Source organism: Hyaloscypha bicolor (assembly GCF_002865645.1).
Source record: "Hyaloscypha bicolor E unplaced genomic scaffold K444scaffold_165, whole genome shotgun sequence".
Taxonomy (NCBI): Eukaryota; Fungi; Ascomycota; class Leotiomycetes; order Helotiales; family Hyaloscyphaceae; genus Hyaloscypha; species Hyaloscypha bicolor.
In genome coordinates, this window is record NW_020194667.1 from 926,361 (window position 1) to 952,400 (window position 26,040).

At 23.6% G+C, this 26,040-nt stretch overlaps 1 protein-coding gene across 1 annotated transcript; it reads left to right on the forward strand.

Annotated features, from left to right (window-relative positions):
• Positions 1-18,735: 18,735 nt before the first annotated feature.
• On the forward strand, positions 18,736-19,026 carry K444DRAFT_487666 (uncharacterized protein; the record flags this gene model as incomplete). Its single annotated transcript, XM_024873147.1, has 1 exon — positions 18,736-19,026. A coding segment is annotated over one exon (291 nt), but the record flags the coding sequence as incomplete, so codon positions are not given.
• Positions 19,027-26,040: the final 7,014 nt, after the last annotated feature.

Genomic DNA, 26,040 nt, shown 5'->3' on the forward strand with positions numbered 1-26,040 from the left:
TTAAAATTAATTCTATAAAAACTTATAATTTTATTAAAATTATAAAATATTATTATAAACTAATTTAATATATTTATTTTATTATTATAGCCGAAATTAATAAAATTAATAAAGATATTATATTTCAAATAGCTTTTAAGGCTATTAATAATTCTATAGAATCTAATAATTCTTTTTAATTTTTTTAATTTATAGTATTTTATTATAAATAATTAAATATAATATTTTATTATTTATTATTTTATAATAATTAGTAGCCCTTAAAAAAGTAATAATAGAAATTTAGAAACTTTAAACTAGATATTAAGTTATAAATATTTTAAATATTTGAAATAGTTCTAATATTATTAATACTTATAAACTTTTCCCAAATTTAAATATTTTTATATAATATAAAGAAAATACTAGTTAATCTAGGAATTAAAATAGGCTATATAAGCTAGTAGCTATTAATAGAAAGAACTATATATTAGCTTTACTATATAGTAATATTATTTTTTATTTAATTTCTATAAAGCTATTTTATATAGGAAATATTAAAGTTATTACTAATAGTTCTAAACCTGAATTTATTTTTAAACTTTATAATAAAATTAAAAGTAATACAAGTATAATTTCTTTTATTATTTCTGTTATTTTACTAAAATATAATAGAAAATACTTTTATAAGAACCCGGATATTATAGTATTTTTATAGAATAATAACCTATATAAGAATTTCTGCTAGGTTAAAATTATTAGCTTTTTAGAAAAAAAAATATTTAAAGTTATTTCTAGATTTTAGATATTAAAAAAAAAAATTAACTTCTAGTTTATTAATAAAATTAAGAATAAAAGTATAGAAAAAGAGCTTAAAAATCGAAACTAGTTATTTAAACTTATAATAGTAATAAGAAATATATAATATTAATTTAATTATTTATTATTTAATATATTAATTAGAGAATTATTTTTAATATTATTATAATAATAATAAATATTTTAAAATTATATTTATATAATATTTTATAAGCTTATATCTAATTAATAACTTTATTTAATTATGATTTTTATATTAATTTATTTTATAAATTTATTAAAAAGCCAAATCTAAAAAATTATTTTATTTTAAAAGTTATAAAACTATTATATAATATATTAGAAGCTAGAAACTATTAATTTAAAACTTATTATTTCTATTATATTAATAAGCTTTCTATAAAATAATTAATTTATAACTCTTACTTTTTCTATAATAAATAAATCTTTAGAATTATTAGCTTTTAAACTAATAATACTTTATTTATTAGAATTAATAATTTTATAAAAGTAAAGTAATTAAAGCTTTAAAAGACTAAATTCTTAACTAAAAAATATAAATTTCTTACTTTTAATTATAATCTCAAGTTTAATAAAGGCATTATTTATATAAATACTACTAGAATTATCTTTATATAAAAATACTAGTATAAAAATCTCTAAACCATTTTTATAAAAAATACTATTATTATAAATAATAAAAGTACTATTTATTAAAATCTTTTTATTAAGAACTAATATATTACCTAATATACTAGAGAAACATATATTATATTAGTTTATTAACTAGAAGCTTTATATAATTTATTAATTATTATTTAAGCTATTAAACTTTTAGAAACTAATATAAAGATATTTAATAAATATATTTAATAGTAAATTAAAAATACTACTAGAGAACTAAGATTTATAAAGCTAGTAAAAGAGTTTTTATATTTAATTATTTTTATATTTAATTATTTTTATATTTAATTATTTTTATATTTAATTATTTTTATACTTAATTATTTTTATAAATAATTATTTTTATAAATAATTATTTTTATAAATACTTTATTTATAAATACTTCATTTATAAATACTTTATTTATAAATACTTTATTTATAAATACTTTATTTATAAATACTTTATTTATAAATAATAAAAATCTCTTTTTCTAAATTAGATATATTTTAGTTCTAATAAATAAAATTAAATATATTAATATTATTTATTAGTTTTCTACTAAATATAAAAGAATTACTAGAAATATTCTAGCTTTAAAACTTTATAATATTACTTATAGCTTTAATATAAGTACTTTAATTAAATTTATAATTAATAAAATACTAGAAATAAAACTATTATTAATTATTTATATGAATTTAAAGTTATTATATAAATGGTTTATTAAATTAGATATTATTCGAGAAAAATATCTAATAATTAATATAATATATCTTTATTAAATATATAAATAATAAAAGATTATAAAAGTTAAATAAATTAAAAAAGAATTAAATTCTACTAATTCTATAATAAAATTAAAGCTATTAAATACTCTAAATACTTTTAAATACCTTATTAATATAAATATTATATAATTAGATATAAGGAAATAAATTAAATATAAATGAAATAGAAAATAAATATATAAAATAAAAAAATATTATAAGAAAAAAAGTTATATATAAAAGGCTATAGCTTTTAATATATAATTAAAACTTTAAAAATAATATAAATATATAGAATATTTAAGAAATCTAATATTAAACCGGATTAGAAAATTTATATATAATTAAAAAGAAATACTATTTTTTATATTTTTAAAAAAGTTTTAGTATTAATATAACTATTTCTTTAAAAGTTATATATATAATTATAAGATTCGAAATATAAGATATAAATAATAAAATATAATTTTATATTTTATATTTTATAAATAACTTAATTAGTAGCTAGTTCTTATTAGGCTTAATAGATTTAGGAATTATATATTAATATTATAATACTATAATTCTTATTTCCAAATATTAATTATTTTACTAATTTATATAAATAATATTTTATAATTATATAATTATATTATATATTTCTAGTAAACTAATAAAAAGCTTTTAAATTAATAATATTAATATAAAGCTAAAAAAAGTAAAAAGAAAAATTTAGAAAATTAAAAATTAAAAATTAAAAAAAATTAAAAAAATTAAAAAATTAAAAAAATTAAAAAATTAAAAAAATTAAAAAATTAAAAAAATTAAAAAATTAAAAAAATTAAAAAATTAAAAAAATTAAAAAAAACTTTATAAAAAGTAAAAAGAAATAATAAAATAATAATAATAAAAGTAAATTAAATAATAAACTTATAAATTAGTAAATAAATCAATAAAGCTTAAAAGAGCTTAATAAATAAATAAAAGAGTTTTATAAACTTATAAATTTATAAAAAGAATCTTATAAATAAAAATAAGATTTAAAAAAGCTTATAAAAAAGAAAGTTTTTAAAAATTATAGTTTTTATATATTTATATATTATATTAATATAAGCTTATTAAATATAATATAAATATATTTAATAAAAAAAGAATTTATAAATAAATAAAAAAAGCTTAATAAATAAAAATAAAATTTAAAAAGTTTATAAAAGAAAAAAAAACTTATATAATTCTTTTAATTTTAAATTAAAATTAAGGCAAAATTAAAAGCTAGCTTTAAAGCTTATATAAAATTACTAGATTTTAATTTTAATAAAATAGCCTTAATTTTATAAAGCTATTTATTAATAATTTTAATTTTTTTAAAAAAAGAGTTTTTAATTAAATATTAAGCTTAAATATCTAATATATATTTATCTAAATATTAAAAATTTAGATTATTAATAAAAGTTATATAATTTAATAATTATATAATTATAAATATATATAATATTAGAAATTTTTATAAATTAAATAATAAGAATAATTTTATTTATAATTTCTTTAAATAATAGTATTTTAATTTATTAGCTTTAATTTTTATTATTTTTTTAATTAATATAATTTCTAATAAAATTAATTAGTTTAATTAAAAAAATTCTAATTTTAAAGAAAATATTATTACTAATTTTAATATATTATATTTATATAAAATAAAGCTATATTATTTAAATAATAAAGTATTATAAATATATATATAAAAAAATATATATATAAAAATTAATTAAATAAAAATTAATTATATAAAAATTAATTATATAAAAATCAATTATATAAAAATTAATTATATAAAAATTAATTATATAAAAAATAAAAATATAAAATAAGAATTTAATATTTTAAGAAAGTTTAACTATAATTATATAATAATTCTTTTTAGCTTATATATTTAAAAAAATAGACTTATTATTATATTTTATAATAATTTATAATCTTAATATATTTATAAATAAATTTAATAAAAAATTATATAAATAAAAGTTAAAAAGAAATTAAATATTATAAAAATTAATATTAAAAAAAGGGTTTTAAAACTAATAAATTATATAAATATTTAATTAATATTATATATTAAAAGTTATAAAATATTAATTCTTTTTTTAAAAAAAAACTATAAATATTTATAATTTAAAATATATATTTCTAGAAATAAATATAATTTATTATTAATTATTTTTAATTAAATTTAGTATTATATTATTAGTTTAATTTGTTTTTATTATTTTATTTACTTATTTCTAATTTCTTTTAAAATAAATAAAAAGATTTTTATAGCTAAAACTTTAGTTAATAAGTTATTTTAAATATTTAGATTATAATTTAAAAGATTTACTAAAATAATAATTTTTTATTTTAAAGAATATATTATTTTTTAAGTAATTTTTTTAAAAATTCTAAAAAACTTATAAGAATTATTTTATAATATTTATAGTTCTAAATATATTCTATTAAGATTTTTAAAGTTATATAAGAAGTCTCTTATAAAATTTTATAACCCTAAAAGCATTTTCTTAAAATTTATAAGATTTTATAAACCAGAATATTTTAAAATATTTATCTTAAAAGTAATATTTTTATAAAAGCTATTAAAAACATTTCTTAATTAATTATATTATAGTTATAATTTCTTTTATTTCTAATTAAATAAGTTTTCGAGATCTAGTTAATAATAATTATATATTATTATAAAATTTATAGGTTTTAAAATTAATAATATTATAAAATAAATATTAGAATTTAAAATTACTAAATAATAATAGGGCTAAATCCGGCCTTTTATTAATTTCTATTAATTTTTAAGGCTATTTTAAATAATATAAGAAAGATATTAGATTTATAGTAATTTCTATTAAATAATTAGAAATTCTAATATTGCTTTTTATTAATTTCTAAGGCTATAATTAGAATAAAATATAAGAGCTATATTAAATACTTGAGTAATAATTTAAGTAAGCTAAAAAAATAAATAAGAGATTTTAAGAAAAATATTAATATTTGCTCTTATTTTAATAGTATTTTACTTTATTAATTCGGGAAATTTATAGAAGTTCCGAAGTATTTAATATAGTTTTATAATATAATTAAACTTATTACTTATAAGAAATAATTAATAATTTTTAGTAATTAAAGTAATTTACTAAATAAAATATAATAAAGATTTTAATTTTATTAATATTAAAGCTATTTTATTTATAATTTAATAGAAATCTATAATTCTTACTCTAAATTTATTTATTATATTAGTCTATTTTTAAATATTTCTCTTTAAATACTAGTTTTCTAAATTAGCTATATTAAGTATTATTATAAGCTAATTTATAGCCTCTTTATTATCTCGCTTTAATATTAACTTTATTATAGTAGCTTTCTTTAATTTATTTATCTTATATTATAATTCCGAATTCTTTATTTCTAATTCTATAATTTTATTAATAAAATTTATTACTAGTTTAATAAAGAGAATTTACTAGAATAGAAATTAGCTTTATATTTATTTAGATAATAACTTTACTTTTATATTTCTTTTTGTGGGTGTTTATTGGTAGGCAATAAGACAATAGAATGAATCAGTGTATTGTGAAACCACAGTATTAAATTCAGTATAGAACTAATCTCTGTCCCTCCTATAAGGTCCAGGGAAGCCCCCTCTAAATAGGAGGCCCCGATGACATACATATAATTAGTGATTTATAAGCCTAATGCTTATGATATAAACAGTGGTTGGTTGTGAAGTCGGAGGGCCTCCGATCTCCCTGATCGACACCCGCGACATCCGAGGTTCGTCACATGACCTTAAGTCACGTGCGACCCTGCACACATCACACTTTTACTATAGCTTTAAACAAAATACTAATTTCTCGATATAATTTTATATAAGTACTAATTAAATACTTATTTAGATTCTTTTAAAAGAAATATATTCTTATTAATAAAGATTATTAAGAATGTAAGATTATTACCGCAAAAAAAACGCTGCCGCACCTGCGCCCCAGATGCGGCTAGCGCGCACATCCCTCACCGCCCGAGTAAAGCGTACGCCCGATCGCAAGGCCCCTTTGATTAATTATTACAATAATAACGAGCATTTTTCTTGTAGAAAAAATTAGTAGAGTTATAGTATAATGTACTAATAGTAGCTCCTCGTTCTCCGTTCAAGGAAATACCTCGTTGCGGGCGAGTTATCTCAAATAATAATAATAAACTACTACTTACCCCGCTATTGAAAACGCTGCCGTTGGCGGCAGCGTTTTTTTTTGCCCTGTAAAGACCGAACTTTCAATATTCGCAAGGTAAAATAAACGCTGCCACTCGCGGCAGCGTTTTTAAGAAAATTGGGGGCAGTTTCCTTATTCAGAACAAGTAATTTGGGTAATAAGAGAGAGAGGCTAACTAATAAGGATATTAATTACTTGCTAATTAATTGCCTATTAAGTAATCTCCTTACTTCCTTTATTACTATATTACTAGTATAACGGCTGGCGTAAGGGCATGATCTGCCAAGGACAGGATATCGGAAACAGGTATAAAACAAAGCTAAGCCGGAATTACTTAGACGGAATAATACTAAAGGTCGAGGCATTCTCTCTATTTTGTTCTATAGCTTAGTATTTTCTAATATATAAGATTCTTTAAACTTTGAGCCTTTGACTATTATATTAATCCCGCCATTACATAATACTAAGCTTACTCGACTCGGCCTATAGAGGCAATATAATACTACCGGCAAAGAACCTGTATTTGTCCTTGGAAAGCAAAGACAGAATACCGCTTTTGATATTTAATAACTTTCTCGAACTATAAAGAACTAGAGAGCTTAACTAGAAGTATAATATCCTCTATAACCTAGTTAACCTCGGAGCCTGACCCTTAACTAGAGCAGACGATATTCCCCTTCTAGTAGTCGGTCCTCTACTAATATAAAAGAAGAAAGATATTGTCCTCTATAATCCGGTTAATCTCGGAGCCTGACCCTTAACTAGAGCAGATAATATTCCCTTAATACTAATGAGAGCAAAAGAACTAGCCCCTTTCCCTAGTATAGGAAGAATTAGTAGTAGTTTACTAATTTAAAATAAAAAAAGATAATAGTCGGTTTTAGTCTACCGACTTAAAACTAGATAAGATAATAATCGGTTATAATTTACTAATATTAAATAAGAAGAACTTACTTAGTACTTATCTCTATAGCTAATATTTCTTCTAAAGCTACTATAGACGGCCCGGGACCAAGTACTACTACTATAGGTATATTAGATAAGAGGCCCTAGTATAATAAAATAGAGAAACCGGACTTTAATATTATAAATCCATATTATTAGGAAAGCTATTATAATACTATTCCGAAAGAAGATATTAAGAAGTAGCTAGCTAACTTGGAACTCAAAATTAGTATAAATACTCCGAAAATAGATAAGATCTAATAGAGATTATTTATATGAGATAACCTTATTAATAAATACTATCTTATAGCTAATAAATAAGTAGAATACTACTAGAAATTCTACTTATATATTAACTAACTTACTAAGAAAGTTAATAAGCTAGAGATAATTACTAGTTAATTTTATATAAGAGAAAGACTAGTATAAGAAAAAATAATAAAATAGAGATCCAAATAAACAGATATTTAGGAATATTATAGATCCCTATTAGGAGAACTATTTAGGGGCTAATACTAAGGCTTCTTTCCGCTTTTAGTTTATAGTAATTAACTATAGCTTATTAGAATTAAGAATCCTGCCCTATTTACGAGTAAGAATAATTACTAGATTAATAATTAGATATTTAATATAAGAAATAAACTAATATAGAACTCTTCTAAATTTAATAATAAACTACTAAAAATTACTTATATAGTATAACTAGTTACTAGAGATACCCGTAACTTTATTTATAATTAACTAGAACCTGGATTAGTTAGATAGATCTTAACTATTAAATAGATCTTTAAGATTCTCTAGTAAGCTTATAATAAAAGTAAAGAAATAGAGTACTAGGAAGCAAAAGAGATATACTAGTATCTGAGATAAAGAAATAAGCTATTTCTAGTATTCTAGATAGAGTTTATTTATTTAATAATAAAACTAGGGAAGTTACTAGATAACTAATATAATAACTTAATAGATAAAATAAATCTCGAGCTATTTAAGAGCTTAGGTAATAAGAAGTTTAATACTTCCAGGGACCTTACTAAATAATATATAAAATAAGAGAATAGGCTTCTCTTAATTAAAAATTAGTAATTTCAGGAGAAATAACTAGTAGAGACTACTTGCTATTAAATACTATTTCGGGCTAGAAAGCCTACCGGGATCTAAGAAGCTATAATAATCCTATATTTAATAAATTAACCTTAGTAGCCAGTATTTTTATAGCTAAAGAAGGCAGTTTACTAAGAATTTAAAAAGAGATTAGACTACCTAGAAGATCTTTATTATTATAGTTATAGAAAGCCTGGATATATGAAAAGTACCTATCCTGACTTTAATAAGGTTATACCTATTAAAAAGAATTATTTAGAGAGAGTTAATAATTTAGGGATAGATAATAAGAATACTAGCTCTTACTTACTATTTAATAAGAAATATAATATTAATAAGTTAGGAAAAGTTTAGCTCTAGATATAAAGATAAATTTCCTAGAGTAAGAACTCTACTAAGAACCTATAGATCTTATTTAGCTAATTAGTAAGAACTAGTTCCTTATTAATTATTAAATATACTAGAAAAATAAAACCATAATCTTCTAGTACTTAGTAAATACTAGAATAAATATATATATTCTAATTAACTAAAAGCATATTTGCCCCTTAATAAAAGTACTATAAATACTCTTATATAAACTCAAAACCCCTATTTTCTTATAAGGTTTTAATAAATAACCTAGTAAAGCTATTTAATACCTAGCTATTATAGATCTAGCTATTAATTAGTACTTCCAAACTCGATAATACTTGCTTACTACTAACCTTGGCTCTTATAATATAATTCTAGGAAGGAAATAGTTAGTAAAATATAATATCCTACCGGATTATTAATAGAATTAATTTTATTAGCTAGAGAATTATAAAACAAATTAGCCAGATCTTATTTAGAAAATCTAATATTTTAATAAGAAATATTAAAAAAGTAACTACTCCGAAAATACTCTAACTAGGATCCTAAAAGAAACTAGTAAAATTAGACCCGAGAAATAAAAGAATATACTTCTTATCTTTTTACGAGATCTTCTTATAAGAAAAGCCAAATACTAGGTAAGAAAGAAAGAGCTAGACCTTAATACTTTCGAAATAGTCGAGCTACTAGACTATTTCTACTATTTTATTAGAGTAGCTACTTTCTAATTAAGTACTAAAGATCCCGGTAACTTAGTCAGATTAGTTACTATTAATAAGATTAACTATATACTTAAGAAATAGGATTATAAACTAAAGAGATATCTATTATTACCCGTAGTAATTAAATAACTAATACTATAGCCCGCCGGATACTATACTCAAACTAGTAACCTAATATATTCCCTGGATATAAATAAACCCAATACCTTTAGTAATATATTATCTTTTAATTCCAAAGAACTTTAAGAGTTCCGAATATCTCTCCTTATATGGCTATATAATATAACTAGGATATTCTTTAAGAAAGCAGTAAATGAGCTTCCCTAGTCTTAATTCTTTAACTATAAGCTCCGTTTTAATAGAGTAGATTCCTTAATAAAAATGGCTTACCTTTATAAGATAAGCTCTAGTAAACTTAAAAAAATAAGAGAGTATCTTATTAAGAACCTAAAAAAGGATTTTATTAAGCTATTTAAATCTCCTTTCTTATTACTAGTCTTATTTATTAAAAAGAAAAACGGTAGCCTATAATTTTATATTAATTATTAATAGCTAAATACTATAATAAAGAAAGACCGCTATTTCCTATTACTTATTATCGAGACTTTTGACTAATTAGCCAAATTATTAGTATTTACTAAATTAGATATTTAATATGCTTTTAATCAAATTTATATAGAACTAGCTTTTATAATATAGGCAGCTTTTAGGACAAGATATAAATTCTTTAAACTAGTAGTTCTATTATTTAGACTTTATAATAATCCGGCAACTTTCTAGTAATATATTAATACTATTTTAATAGACTATTTAAATGACTTTTACTCGGCCTATATTAATAATATACTAATCTTTTCTAAGAATAAAAGAAAGTATTAATAGTATATTAGAACGGTTCTATAGAAGCTCTAGGATACCGGATTATAAGTTAATATTCGCAAATACGAATTTAAAGTCTTTAAGATAATATTCTTAGGATTTATTATCTCGGATTAGGGTATATAAGTAAACCCTACTAAAACCTCTATTATCTGAAACTAGTACTAACCTATAATAAAAAGAGAGATATAGTCGTTTTTGGGCTTCTATAACTTCTACTATAGGTTTATTTAAGCCTATAGATATATCTCCTGCCCCCTAAATTATCTAATTAAAAGAAATACTTTATTAAAGTTTATACTTAATAAAACCTAGCTAGATGCCTTTAATTAGCTTAAGAATCTGCTTCTCTCTGTTTCTATACTTCTCTATTTTAAATATAATAGAGAAACCCGCCTGGAAACTAACTATTTGAACTTAGTTACTATAGGTATACTCTCTCAAAAAAGTTCAGAGAACAGATAATAATACCTAGTCTTATTCTATTCCAAAGCTCTTTAAGAAGCCGAGAGCTATTACGAAATTCATAATAAGGAACTTCTTACTATTATCTAAAAACTCCGGAAATAGTAGACAGAACTAATTAGCTTGCCCAATTTTCTAATTATTACTAATTATAAAGCTCTCAAGTATTTTAGTACTAAGAGACTATTAAATGAATAATAAATCCGATAGATAAGTTTCTTATTATAATTCTATTACTAGATTACTTATTAGCCAGGCAAAGATAATACTATTACTAATATCTTATCCCGAAAAAACAAGCTTATACTAATCCAGAAGCAGGCTAAGGAAGCTAAGAGAACTAGACAAGTTATCCTATTAGACCTAATTCTTGCTTCTACCAAAACAAAAAATATAGCTTATACTTCTACTAAGATAGAAGAAATAAATAAGCTATTAGTTATAGTTAAAGTCCTATAAGCTAATTAGACGGATCTAGCCCTAGAAAATAAATATAAGAAGGCCCGGGAAAATACGGATTTATAAGAAATATTAAATAGCTATTTACTTTATAATAAAAGACTTATTATATTGGATAAATATAATAATCTATAAACTAGGCTCCTATAATAAATCCATAGTATAATAACTACTATTTACCCTAATTAAAATAAGACAAAAATCCTAGCTCGGAGACTCTATTAGTAGCCTACTTTCTTAGTAAATATTAACTGCTTTATAGTAAACTACTACGAATATTAAAGGTTTTATAAGCCAAGAAATAAAATACTAGGCCTATTATATCTATTACTAGTTCCCCTAAGAATATAAGACAATTTGTCTATAGACTTTTATATCCCTGGCTCTATAAGTAAGAGATATAATAATATATTTATTATAGTTAATAGATTATTTAAATAATATATAAGCCTACTAATAACCAAGAATACTATGGCCAGAACTACTACTGGCCTATTTTACTACTATATCTGGTGATTCCGAGGTTCTCTTCTTACTATTATAAGTAACCGAGAACCCTAGTTTATTTCAGACTTTATAAATAAACTATTAAGATTAACTAGAACTAAGCTAAAGCTCTCGATTATAGAATATACCCAAACTAATAAATAAACAGAAATTATTAACTAGATTATTAATACCTAACTTTGCTTTTTTATTAATTACTTCTAGGATAATTAAGTAGATTTATTTCCGGTACTTAATACTATAGGTACCGCCTGCCTATATAAATTAACCGGCTTATCTTTTTTAATAATTAATTATAGATACGAACCCAGGCTAAGCTTTAACTAAATACTACTAATAATAGAATTTAAAATATTAAAAAAGAAACTTAATCGGGAAGAAGTATAATAGTAAACTAAGAGAATTAATATTACTATTAATTATACCTGAGAATATATAGTAGTAGCTTAGGAGTATTAAGCCAAGTAAGCTAATAAGAAATAATAAGAACCAGACTTTGGTCTAGGAAATATAGTCTATATAATTAAAAAAATATAAAAAACGGACTATCTATCTAATAAGTTAAACTATTCTCTTACCGGACTATTTAAGATTAATAAAATAGTTAGCTATTTATATTAATTAAATCTTTCTCTATTATATAGGATTTGGCTAATTTTCTATATAAATAGACTTTATAAGAATCTTGCTAACCTATTACCCGGCTAAACTAATAAAAAGCCTAGTTCTACTAAAGTTAATAGCAAACTCAAATAGGAAATCAAAAAGATTCTCTTTTCCAAGATACTTTATAGTAAGCTTTACTATAAAGTTAAATAGAAGAAATAGGATATAGATAATAAATAGTATCTTATATTAAACTTTAAGAACTTAGTACTTAAACTATATAAATTTCATAAGTAGAACCCTAGTAAAGCAGGATCTCCTATCTGGCTAAATAAATGGATTTAGTATACTAAAGAGAATAAGTTTAATAAAGACTATCTAGATAATAATAAACCTTAATAATAAGGCCTCTATAACTAGAGAAAAAGAAGAAAAACCTAGATATTTCCTAGGTTTTATCTAAATCCTAGTATATTTCCTTTATTTTACTATATTAGTACCTATTTTCTTTTCCAAAAATCTGGGTAAAATATCTTTCTTTATTATACTAGATTATACTTTATTATCTAGGCAAATTATAAAAAAAAAAGTAAATTCTTAAAGCTAAGCTAAAGGTAAATACTTATCTATATTAGTTTGAAATATTATTAAAAATTAAGGGAAACCTTCTTAATTACTTTAACCTTTATAACCTTAACTATTTATATTACTACTACTACCTTAATAAAATTATTAATAAAGACAAAATAAATAAGAAATCCCGGTAATATATTATTTATAGCCGGACTAAGTAAGGCTACTTACTAGATCCTGGGCGACTTAAGTAGTAGTGGCGGTATCTCAAGTTTAGTAGCTATTATTATTATTAATATAATTACTAGCTAAATTACCTTTATAAATGAAAATAGTAATTCCCTTACCCAAGAATAGGTTAATATATAGAATATGGCCCGTACTATTCTTAAAAATATACCTGAAATTACTATAGAGAATATCTTAGTAGAAAGTTCTAAGAATAATAAAATAGAGGTTTTAGTTACTAGTAATAATAAGTCTAATAGTCTAATAGGCAGAATAGATAATACTAATAAGGGCTTCCTTATTAACCTTATAGAGCCAAATACCAAGAAGGTTAAAAAGAGTAAGGCTAGCTTATTTAAGAAATATAAGGTATTAGATAATAGTAAGAATTCCAATAGCAAAAAGACTAAGGATAAAAAGACTTCTAGTAATAAAGAAGACTCCGACTATAATAAAGGTAGCCAAACTAGTATTAAGATGCCTATTATAACTAGAAGATATATAATACTAAGTACTAGTTATTATATAAAGTACTAGTCTAAAACCAAAAGCTAGAAAATAATCCTAAATACTGAATTAAAGAAGTAATACCTTATAGATATTAATGAATTAGTATATAATACTATTTAGGAAGTCGGAAAACCCCTCAGAAGCTTCTATAAGACTAAGATTATATAGCTCAAGGCCCGGGAATTCGATAATAAAGTAGCTTAAATAGCTGCCCTTAATAAATAAATCTCTATTATAGAAGAATAACTTAAGAATATATATATTAAGCTCGAGAAGGCCCAGAAATTAATTAAGTAGTTTAGAGACGGTATAATCAAGTCAAATATTACTACCCTAGCTAAGAAGAAAGGCAAGCAAGCTACTATATTAAAGCCTATATTAATAAATAGACTTGATTTGCCACCCCTATTTGAAGACCGCCCAATAATAATAGTCCCAATATCGGCCATGGCCTATATGGTACTCCCAGACCATATTATTAATATGGGTATAGGCATAATGCGAGTAACGGATACTGAGGACTGGCCGGAACGTACTAGGAACTGGGTTATTCTGGTAGAGTCAAGACCACGCTTCGATTATAAGTAAGCTATAGGGATTAGACGGAATGGGGTTAATAGCCGTTATTTTCTCTTTTTTCTTTTCTATATTACGGCTGAATGATTCCCTAAATAAGGGCATTTAGACTTCTCTTTAGGGGGAGGGTAATATAATGGCTGGCGTAAGGGCATGATCTGCCAAGGACAGGATATCGGAAACAGATATAAAATAAAGCTAAGCCGGAATTGCTTGGACGGAATAATACTAAAGGTCGAGGCATCCTCCCTACTTTGTTCCATAGCTTAGTATTTTCCAATACATGAGATTCTTTGAACTTTGAGCCTTCGACCATTGCATTGATCCCGCCGTTACAACTGGAGAATGCTTATTGTATTCGGGAATGGCCTATACTACTGGAGAATGCTTGTTGTATTCGGGAATAGCCTGTGCCAGTGAGGAATATATATTATATTCGGGAATAGCCTATGCTAGTGAGGAATATATATTATATTCGGGAATAGCCTGTGCCAGTGGGGAATACATATTATATTCGGGAATGGCCTATATCACTGGAGAATGCTTGTTGTATTCGGGAATAGCCTATGCCACTGAGGAATATATATTATATTCGGGAATGGCCTATACCACTGAGGAATATATATTATATTCGGGAATGGCCTATGCCACTGGGGAATGCATATTATATTCGGGAATAGCCTGTACCAGTGAGAAATAAGCCAGAAAAGATCCTTTAGTTACTTCCCTTTACTTATATAACTTATAATTAAAAATGTACTTGGGACTCCAGAGCTAAATTAGCTGACTATGCGGGTCGAGTACAGTTTGACAGTTATTATTACTAGTGAGGAATATATGGCCATTCCCAAATGGGCTTTTCCAGTGAGGAATATAGCTAGTCACGTGCACCGGCAGAAAAAAACGCTGCGTCCTGGCAGCGTTTATTTTCGGAATGAATAAGAATTCTTTATATATATAATAAAACGAACTTCTAATAAATTAATTAATATTTCTATCTTGCCCTTTATTATATCTTATTAGTATTAAATAAAATACAAAAGATAAGAGTACGAATCTTACTAATATATTCTAATAACTTTCGCGACATTTCGCTCTTTATCTAGCATAATCTAGATTGCTTGATTAAGGTAAGGCCATTATATTAGAGGAGGGTATATTTATTGTTACACTGGCTTTAATTTTTTATATAGCTTTGAACTGACTTGCAAGAGAATGGTTCCTGGATATTAGATAAAGGAGTGCTCTGCGGGACCGTTTCTGGACCCTAGACCTGCTCTAGGACATCCATTTTTATGGGGGATTCTATTCTGGCTCCCTCTATATAGCGGTATTCAAGGGCAATAGTTTTCTCTTAACTAATAAGACGTAACCGGAAAATCGGAATATTTGCTCTCCTAAGTCATGCTCCCCTCCTATTCTGTATTCTCGTACAAGTTTTAAAACATTAAGATCGACAGGAACTTGACCCCTATTAGAATTATGTAATATGTATATAGTAGAAGGCTCTCTAAACGGATAGACATAGGAATAATACCCGATCCTCAGGGAATTAGAGATCACCACGTGCTCGTGGGCACCTACTCCCTAGATAGGAGTAATAGTAGTCCGCTATACTGAGCCCTATTATAGAAGCTGAAAATAAAAAGATACGAAATTGCTTGTAACAAATTATTCACTGAAGCGTTTGCTATTGCCGACCAGCCATTCGTTCGATTGTCGAGGTGGCTGCTCGGCAAAGATTGACTGGCTCTTACGAGCCCGCAAAAACAGGGGTGGGTTTTTTTCTACGGTCGCTCACATTCAGCCTCGTTCATGTTTATAGTCCAATTCTTCGACTTGAAGTTTGCCTTTCTTTACATTTGCATCACCTTCGGGTTCACTTCATTCTAGCGTATATATTAAAGCGTCCATCACTCAGTTCTAACGCCAAGGTTCACACCGAACCTCGTACGTTGGTAGCATTGTACATAGTACATCCGAATCCTCGATCTTCAGCTCTTCTGGGAAGTAACAATGCCTCCAAACACGGAACCGAAGCAACCAGGTGGCCGACCCAGACTCCCGTGGACGAGTTCAAGGAAGAGGCATCTCACTCGTCTCTACCTGATGAGCGATCTCTCAATCCCAGAGATAGGAGCAGTGCTGTCCGAAGAGGGATTCACGCCAGGGTTGGTTGGTCCAGAAAATCCCCATTCGAGAAATATGTGCTGACTTTGCCCAGTGAACGGAACATCCAGGCTCAGTTGAAAGAGCTTCTTCCGGATAACCAGGCTGAGTGGCGACGCTATCGTCCCGCGAGTGAGCGGCAAATGAAGCTAAGGTTGGCCAACTTAAAGCTTTGCGAGCAATACCATGTCGAAAAATATTCTCAGCGTTCCTCTCGAAAGAAACTCCGACGCACTTTAAAGGACGTGAGGGAAACGAGCTCAGCTGAACCTTCGCCGTATTATGATCCATCGAGGCATTATAAACATGAGTCGGTCGTGGGACATCCTTCTCATTTCACTATGCCTCGCGTCGATGTTTTATACAGGCCGTTTCCAGAGGCTAGGGAGGGTATACCTCAGTTATCAGAGCGACAGGAGAACCCATTCAGCGACAAGGAGGTCATCGCTGTTCCTGATGAACGACATATTGAGCGCTCTGTCGAAGGCTCAAGGGATGTTGTCCTTGATGACCCGATTAATGAGATCCAAGACACAATGATGCGGCCAAATCTTGAATCATTGCCTCCTCAGCCAGAGGAGGAAAGTTTCACGGTATCGTCACGCGGATTGAAGCGATTGCATTCCACATTGAATCGCGCAAGTGACAGCTTGAGCATTACAGACTTGACTACTCTGCTATCTTCAAGATTTTCATTGAGCGATGTAAAATCAGTACTCTCAAGTAACAGTTCTTGGGGAACGAGCACTGCATATGCTCGGAGTATTGCCACAAGTGCCAGGTCCAAGGCCCTTTCCAAGGGCGAACTGAGTGCCTGGGATGAACTAGTGGATGAATCCAGGTTGGATCTAGACCCACGGCGCGCCCCAGACTATGAGCTTATATCACTGTGGGATCGATCATGTTGTCGTTTCAGGAAGACACTTTCCTCTAAGGGGCGTTGCATTCGTTGCGGGTTCTCATCCTCACATTGGCTGGCACGCTCCACCAGAGTAGACTACTCTCACGTAGACTACTCTTACATAGATGCAACATTGCCTTTGGACCGATTTGGCAATACGCCCATCCATCATGCAGCAGCCGTAGGAAATTTCGCTGCTGTTATGCAGTTGATGGACCGTACTAAGCCTCCCGGGATCAAGAACACGTCTGGTGAGACTTTCTTGCATGTCTTCAGTGTAAACGGGATATCTCAATCATCAGAATACCTGCAGGTCCTCAAAAAGGCCCAGGCACAAGGATACTCGTTCTCTGCCGAGGATTTTCGAGGGGAAAATGTGGCCCAAAGATTTAAACGGGGGAGCCGCGTGTCGCTCTCCATTATCTCCGATGAACGTCCCAATCTGTTAGAAATCCTTGACATATTCAAATCCCACGGCGTCCGACTTGAGAAAGGCGCTAGAACTACCCTCAAGCTTGGAAACTCGTCGCTTCCTTTTCTGACCTGGGTAGCTTACGTTCGCACAAACTCCCAGGATATCGATGAGATCGAGAGGCGCACTTGCCCATTTCGAGGTTGCGAAAGGATATTCGAGACGACAGGCGCGATGCTCCTGCATATTTATAGGTGCCCACAACTGTCAAAAGGAACTTACAAATGTTTCAAATGCGGGAAATTTGAGAAGGCCAGTAAATGCCATGTCGCAGGTTGTCCGCGTCGATTCTCCTCAGTTAAAACACCTCTGAGAATCATAAAGCGACTACTTAGTCCACAACAGCCAAAGGACTGCCACCTAAACCCAAATTCTGAACGGGCAGAACTTGGATCGTTTGAATTAGCAGGTTCGGCTGTTAACCTAACAGGGCTCGACACAGACGGCGAGATGCCCCTGCAAAGTCACGGCTACAACATGCCAGCCAAGTTTCTAGGCTTCAGTTCATATTCGCCTTGCAGGGGTATTCAATTGCAAGCCACAATTTCGGACTCGAGTGCAGGCCATGACATATCTAGCCACAACCTTGAAAGCATAGCAGAGGAGATAGCTGAAAGCGACACCAATGACGAAGAGCTTCCAAGCTGCGAACTGGATGCCGAACGAGATCCTGATGTGAGTCAACTATTGGACCATCTCTCGCATATTGGCGAAAGTAGCGAAGAGCAGCTGGCTTCAGCATTGACAAACTGTTCAACATGCATGGACTGTTTGAAACTTTTGACAGACTCCAAGTCAGCCTGCTCAGAAGGGGGTCTAGTTCAAAATGCGAACATCGGTATGCGAGATGAACGCGGATACACTGTGCTTGCACTAGCAGCCCGTCACGGCTTTAGAGACATTGTCTTGCAGTTGCTACATCGTGGAGCGAATCCAAACACCAGGAGTTACCAAGGAACCGGTGTACTGGCCCATACAGTAGTACATCTATCCCGAGCACAGAAGACTCAAGACGACAGATTGTATGCAAGGATCCTGTCCTGTTTAGTGGTTTTGACAGACCATGGTGCTAAGCCTAAACCTTCGGCCTACGATGAATTCAGCGTTCATATTCCATCGTGTGATGGCTTGGGAGTAAACACTGGTTGCAAGCGCCTGTCACGTGAAGAAGGACTTACAGGGTATGTCTAGGTTCGCCGGGATGTATATAGCTCAGCCCGTGATCTTAGATGGACCGTTCGAGAGATAACGTACCGACCCGCTAGACACCAGGGGAATAGAATAGGGAGGATCAAGATCATTGTATGGTATAGATTCACTCTATCAAGAGCATGCAAGAAGCTGTATAAGCAGAGTATATATGGTCACGAGTATAAAGGTTAGTATAATTAGATATATTTAATATATTCTAAGAATTTCTCTAGCAACCTCCATTTGAATTAGCAAGCAAACGCTAAAAGTCTTTTCCTCTCTATTATATAATCTTATAAATCTGATATAAATAAGATTAAATTTATATAATTATAAAATTATAAGCTATTATAAGATTCTTATATATATTATTCTTTTTAATTTACTTATTATACTTATCTAATTACTCTTATTATTTAATTTAGTATTAGGTAATTATTTTCTTATACTTGCCTTTCTTATATAAAATAATTTGCCTTTTTAATAATTATTTAATAATATACTAATTATTATCTAAGGTTATAATAAATGACTCGAGTTTTTAAATAAATTATTTATAAAATAATAAGTATTTATAAGATAATAAGTATTTATAAGATAAGGATAATAAGTATTTATAAGATAATAAGTATTTATAAAGATAATAGTATTTATAAGATAAAAAGTATTTTAAATATAGAATTCTAATAATATTATTTTTTTATAATTAATATAATTATATTTAAAAAATTAAAAAATTAAAAATTATTTATTTTAAAATTAATTAAGCTATAATTAAAAGTAGAAAACGGCTTCTAACTTATATTATTATTATTATTATTAATTATTATTATTATTATTATTATTATTATTATTATTATTATTATTATTATTATTATTATTATTATTATTATTATTATTATTATTATTATTATATTATTATTATATTATTATTATTATTATTATTATTATTTATTATTATTATTATTATTATTATTATTATTATTATTATTATTATTATTATTATTATTATTATTATTATTATTATTATTATTATTATTATTATTATTATTTAAAAACTTATTCTAGTATATTAGCTTAATACTTTTAATAATATTAAAATAAATATTTTTTATATTTTGGAATTCTTATTTATAAAAAATATATTCTAAAGCTTTAAACTTATAACTATAATATAATATTAATTTATATAAGGTTTTTAAGTTTTTATTTTATTAGGGTTTAAAATATAAACTAATAATAGATTTTAAAATACTATTACTAGCTACTTCTATTATTTTATTAATAAAGTCTTTTATTAATAAGTCTAGTTCTTAATTTCCAGATATATTATTAAATAGAAAAAGTATATTTTTAAGCTTATTAGTAAAATAGCTTATAAATTTAGCCTAGTCTGCTTTCTTAATATTAAATCTAATTAAATTAGAACTAGAGCTATAAATCGATTTACTAATAATAAATAGAACCTTAAAATAATTAGAATCTAAATTTAGTAATATTTACTAGTTTTTAATATTAGTTACTATTTTATTAGTAATAAAACTTAAATCTAATATAAAATAAATAAATATATTTAATTTATAGAAAATATTTTATTTTATTTAATAGCTTTAAAAAATAATTCTTTATATAGCTAATTAAATAGATTATATAAATACTTTAAGGTTTTAGGAAATCTTACTAAAAATAATATATATTAAAATTATCTAGTTATAAAAAGCTATTATAAAAAATAGTAAATAAAATATTTTTTTCTAATATAATTAATATATTATTAGGGTTTTCTAAATAAATTATATTATAGAAATTAATTAGTTATATTATTAATATATTTAGACTTAAGTTTATAATTAAATAATCCGAATTACTTAATAAGTTTTGAGCTAGACTAGCTTATAATTTACGAGTTATATAAACTAAAGTTCTAGGTCTTAAAATATTATAATTCGGAAGTATTTAGTAATAGCTAGAATATATAATAAAATAATATTTCCGATTATTATTTCTTATTATTATTTAAGGCTTTAAAATTACTAGAACTTTAATATTTAATTTTATAGCTATTTATAAAACATTTTTAGTAATAAAGCTATTATAATTTATATTAATTTATAGTACTTTAATATAGCTATTTATTAATAATAATAATAGGAATTATAATAATAGCTTGTTTTATTATTAAATAGATTTTATATAGCTTGAAATTAATTAAATAAGTAATATTTAAATAATTAGAATATTTAGTAATTATATAAAAGTATTTTTTCTTTTTTCTTTTATAAATAAAGCAAAAATAGTTCTTAGTTATATAACTTTTCCTATATAATAAATATTTAGATTCTTTTTTATAAATAAAATCTAAATATTTATATTTTATATATTTAATATATTATATAATATTAGAAATAATATAATATTTTATTATTTTAGTAAAGATTCTAGCTATAAGAAGTTTATTTTTAATAAGAAATACTATTATTACTAAATTAGCTTACTAAAAGCCTGAGTTTCTTTTTTTTATAGAAATAAGCTAATAAAATTAGTTAATAGACTTTAGTTTCTTATTAAAGATCTTAATTTCTTTTAAAACTAGATCTATTTCTTTAAGTATATTAAACTTATAAATAAATATTTATAAATAATAACTTTATATTAGGGTTTCTTTTTTTATATATTTTTTACTAAAAGAAATACTTTTTTTATAATTATTTTATTTTAAATTAGAAAATTAGAATTAAATTCAAGAGTAATATTAATTATAATATTATTCTTTAAAAAAAAGACTATAAAAATTATTAATTCTTTAATTTCTTTTAAATAAAAAGTAATATTAAATAAATTATAAATAAATATAGCTAAAAAAGAATTAGTTTACTTTATATAAGCTAGTAAAAAGGTGCTTTTCCTAGAAAGAGCTATAGATTTAGTATTATATATACTATTTGAGCTAGTATTATAAGTACTAGAACTACTAATATTATAAGTACCGGGTTTATTAGTATTATAAGTACTAATTTTTACTAATATTATAAGTATTAGGGCCTCTATTTCCTCTCTAATTTTTAGACTTAGTATATAATACTAAAGTCTAGTTCTTTTTCAAGTATAATAGTTCTTAACTAGTAATTTTAGTTCAAATAAACTTTATAGAAATAGTATTTACTTGAGTTTTAGCCTGAAATTTAATTTATTTAATAGTATTTTCGAGGTTAGTTATTTAAAAGGCTAGTAAAGTACTAGTATATTAAATATAGCCGAATTCTATATATTTTCTAAAGATTTCTACTAGATCTAATAAGCGAAATTACTAATTATATAATATAATAATTATAATAGCTTTAATTATTAAATCCCGGATTTAATAAATTAGTAATTTAGCTTTATTTATAGCTTAATTCTAGTATTAGTAATAGTTTCTATAGTTTTAGTATTTCTTATTAATATTAATATTATTCGAGCTAGAGTCTTATTTTAGCCTATTTTAGATATAGTTTAATCGAGCCGTATTAGCTAAATTAGATTAAGAAAAAGAGGCTATAAATTTATTTAAAAAAATGGGATTTATAATTAAATTAAAGGCAAACTAGATATCTAGTATAAACCGAGCTAGTAAAGAGCTAGTAAATAGCTCTAGCTATTTACTAGGGCTTTCTAGAAGCTTTCCGAGAACTTAAAAGTTTTTATAAAAAGAGCTAGAGTTCGGGAAATTAGAAGAAGCTATTTAGCCTAGCTCTAGTTCTACTAATAATAGATTCTAGAGCCTAGAACTAAGAGAAATAAATATACTAAGTAAGTTCTAAAAATAAATAAAGTTTTAGAATAAAAGTAATAGAAATAAAAAACCGAGAGAAAAGTTAACTTATAAATATTACTAGTTATATATATTTAGCTAAAGGCTTAATAGTTATTTCTATTAGTTAAATACCTAATATAAAATAGAAAACTATAATTATAAAGCTTTATTTTACTAAAATATCTAGATTAAGAAATAGAATTCTTTTTAAAGAGAAATATACTAGAAATCTCGACTTTATTAGTATTTCCTAAAAAGCTTTAAAAGCCTTTTCTTTTATAAATATAAATATATAAATAGTTTTAGTAATATAATTATAATATTTTTCTTTTATTACTTTTATTTTTATTTTTATCTTAAATAATACTATTTTTTATTATTATATTAGCTTAATAACTTAAATATAACTTAGTAAATATAGCTATAATTATCTAGTTATACTAATATTATATTTCTAGTACTTTTAAAATTATTAGAAACTTAATATTCTTAAATATTATAACTTTATTCTCGGTTATTAATATATCTAGAATATTAATAAAATAGCTAAGTAATTTTACTAAAATATATCTAATAAATGACTTTTTTATAAAAAGAAAAAATTAAAGTTTAGAAAAAAGTTAAAAAATAGTTTCTAAATAATAAATATATTATTTTATTATATTTAAGAAAATAATATTATTATTAATAAAGTTTTATATAAAATAAATATATATATATAATTATTTATTTATAAAGTATTATATATATTATATTAAGTTATAAAAATTTATTAGAATAATATTTAATTATTTTAGTTTCTTATAGCTAATTATTATAAAATAGTTATAATATTCTTTAATAATAAGAAATTAGTAAAAGAACTATAAGCTATTTATAATAGATATAGCTTTTTTTTAAAAAAAAATATTAATAAAATTAGATTATAAAAATATAAAATAAATATTTAAAACTATAAGCTTATTTATAATTTATAAATTTATAACTAGATATTTCTTAGTAATAATAAATATTAGTATTATAAAAAGATTAATTCTATAATTTAATTTATTTTATTTTTCTTTTATAAATTATTAAAAATATAATTAATAATAGCTTTATATTTAATATTAATAAAGAACTTCTTTTATATAATTTATTTATTTTACTAGCTTTTTATAAATAATATTCTTATATAATTTTCCTATAATATATTAATAGAACTATAATTTAACTAATATTTTTAATAATAATTAATAAAATTATATAATACTATTATTATATTAAAATTAATATTATAAATATAAATATTATTTTTATATATAATTTCAGAAATATTCTCTAGTTTATTAATACTAAAATTATATTATTATTATTTCTAGAATAGCTTTTTATTATTACTAGAATTATTAGAAAAATCTTTTATTTATTATTTTATATATTTTTATTATAAATAAGGTATTTTTAATTATATAAAATATTTATTCTTTTATATTTTTTAATTTTTCGAGTTTTATATTCGAAAGTATTATTTTTACTATATTAGAGTTATTAGTTATATTTATATAATTTATATAATTAATAATAATATCTTATATTTCTATATAATAACTTTTAAAGAAATATATTTTATTTACTAGAACTAGTTTATAATTAGTAGAAATAAATATTATAAAATATAATAATATAATAATATATTATATTACTAGTATATTATAATTAATTTTAGAAAAATAATTAATTATTATAATATTTATAATAAGATTTTTATATATTTTAATAATAAATATTAAATTTTAGTAATTAATAATAAATAACATTTACTAAAGAAACTTTATATTAAATAATAGACTAGATTCTAGCTAAGTTATTATCTAGACTATAATAAAGATTTTATTAAATTATTTCTCTATATTTAGCTTATTTATAATATATATATAAAAAGTTATATATTTTATTAATATAAATTTATTTATAAATACTTTAAAAATTTTTTTTTTATAAATTATTATATATTACTTTTATATAGTCTTTTAACTAATTCTCTTTAATAACTAGCTAAATATAGCTAGTATTAATATAATACGACTTTTCTGCCTAATTTAGTAAGAATCTAGTTAATAGTTCTATATAAATATATATAATATAATTATTTTTATTATAATATTTATATAGCTTTATTTTAATAATATTAAAACTTATTAAAATTAATATAATCTTTATTATTTACTTATTATAAGTATTTATAAAGATATATTTAAATATTTTTATTTAAAAGAAAAGATCTTATTATATTTTTTTAATAAATATATATAGATTAATTATATTAATTATAACTAAATAACTAGTATTTTATAATTTATTTCTATTATTATTAGAAAAATATAAATATATAAACTTCTTTATTATAATATAGCTACTTTCTTCTAATTCTTTATTATATTCTATATTATAATTATCTGAAATATTAATATAATCTAATTTATAATTAGCTTCTTCTTTATATTAGTAATATTTATAATATTATCTTATATATTTCTATTTAAAATATAGCTTTTTAAAGTAAATCCGAGAATTCTTTTAGTTATTTCTATAAAATACTATAAATAGATTATAGAACCGAGCTAATACTAGCGGTTTATTTTATTTATTATTAATATTACTTTATATTAGCCCTTATAGCCTCTATATTTACTATAGCCGAATTTATTATTATAGTCGGAAAATAAAGAATTAAAAGCCAAAGTTTTAATATTAGTTATTATATTTCTGGCTTCTTTAAAAATTAGTATTTTTATAATTAAAATATAATAGCCTTTATATATAATAAATATATACTTTTATTATTAGTATATTATCTAGATATATTATATTTCCTGCTTTATTACTAGATTTTTTAGTTATTCTAATATTATAATTTTCTTATTCGGAACTATAATTTATAATTAGTATTCGAGATTTAAATTATTATAAATATAAAATAATTATTAGTATAGCTTATTTATTTTTATTATTTTAATATATCTTATTACTATAGCTATATAAATATATATATCTTGGCCTTTTATAATATTATTTTATATATAAATCTTTATAAATAGCTTTATTATTATTATTAGTATAAAGTTTTTAAATTAGTTAAT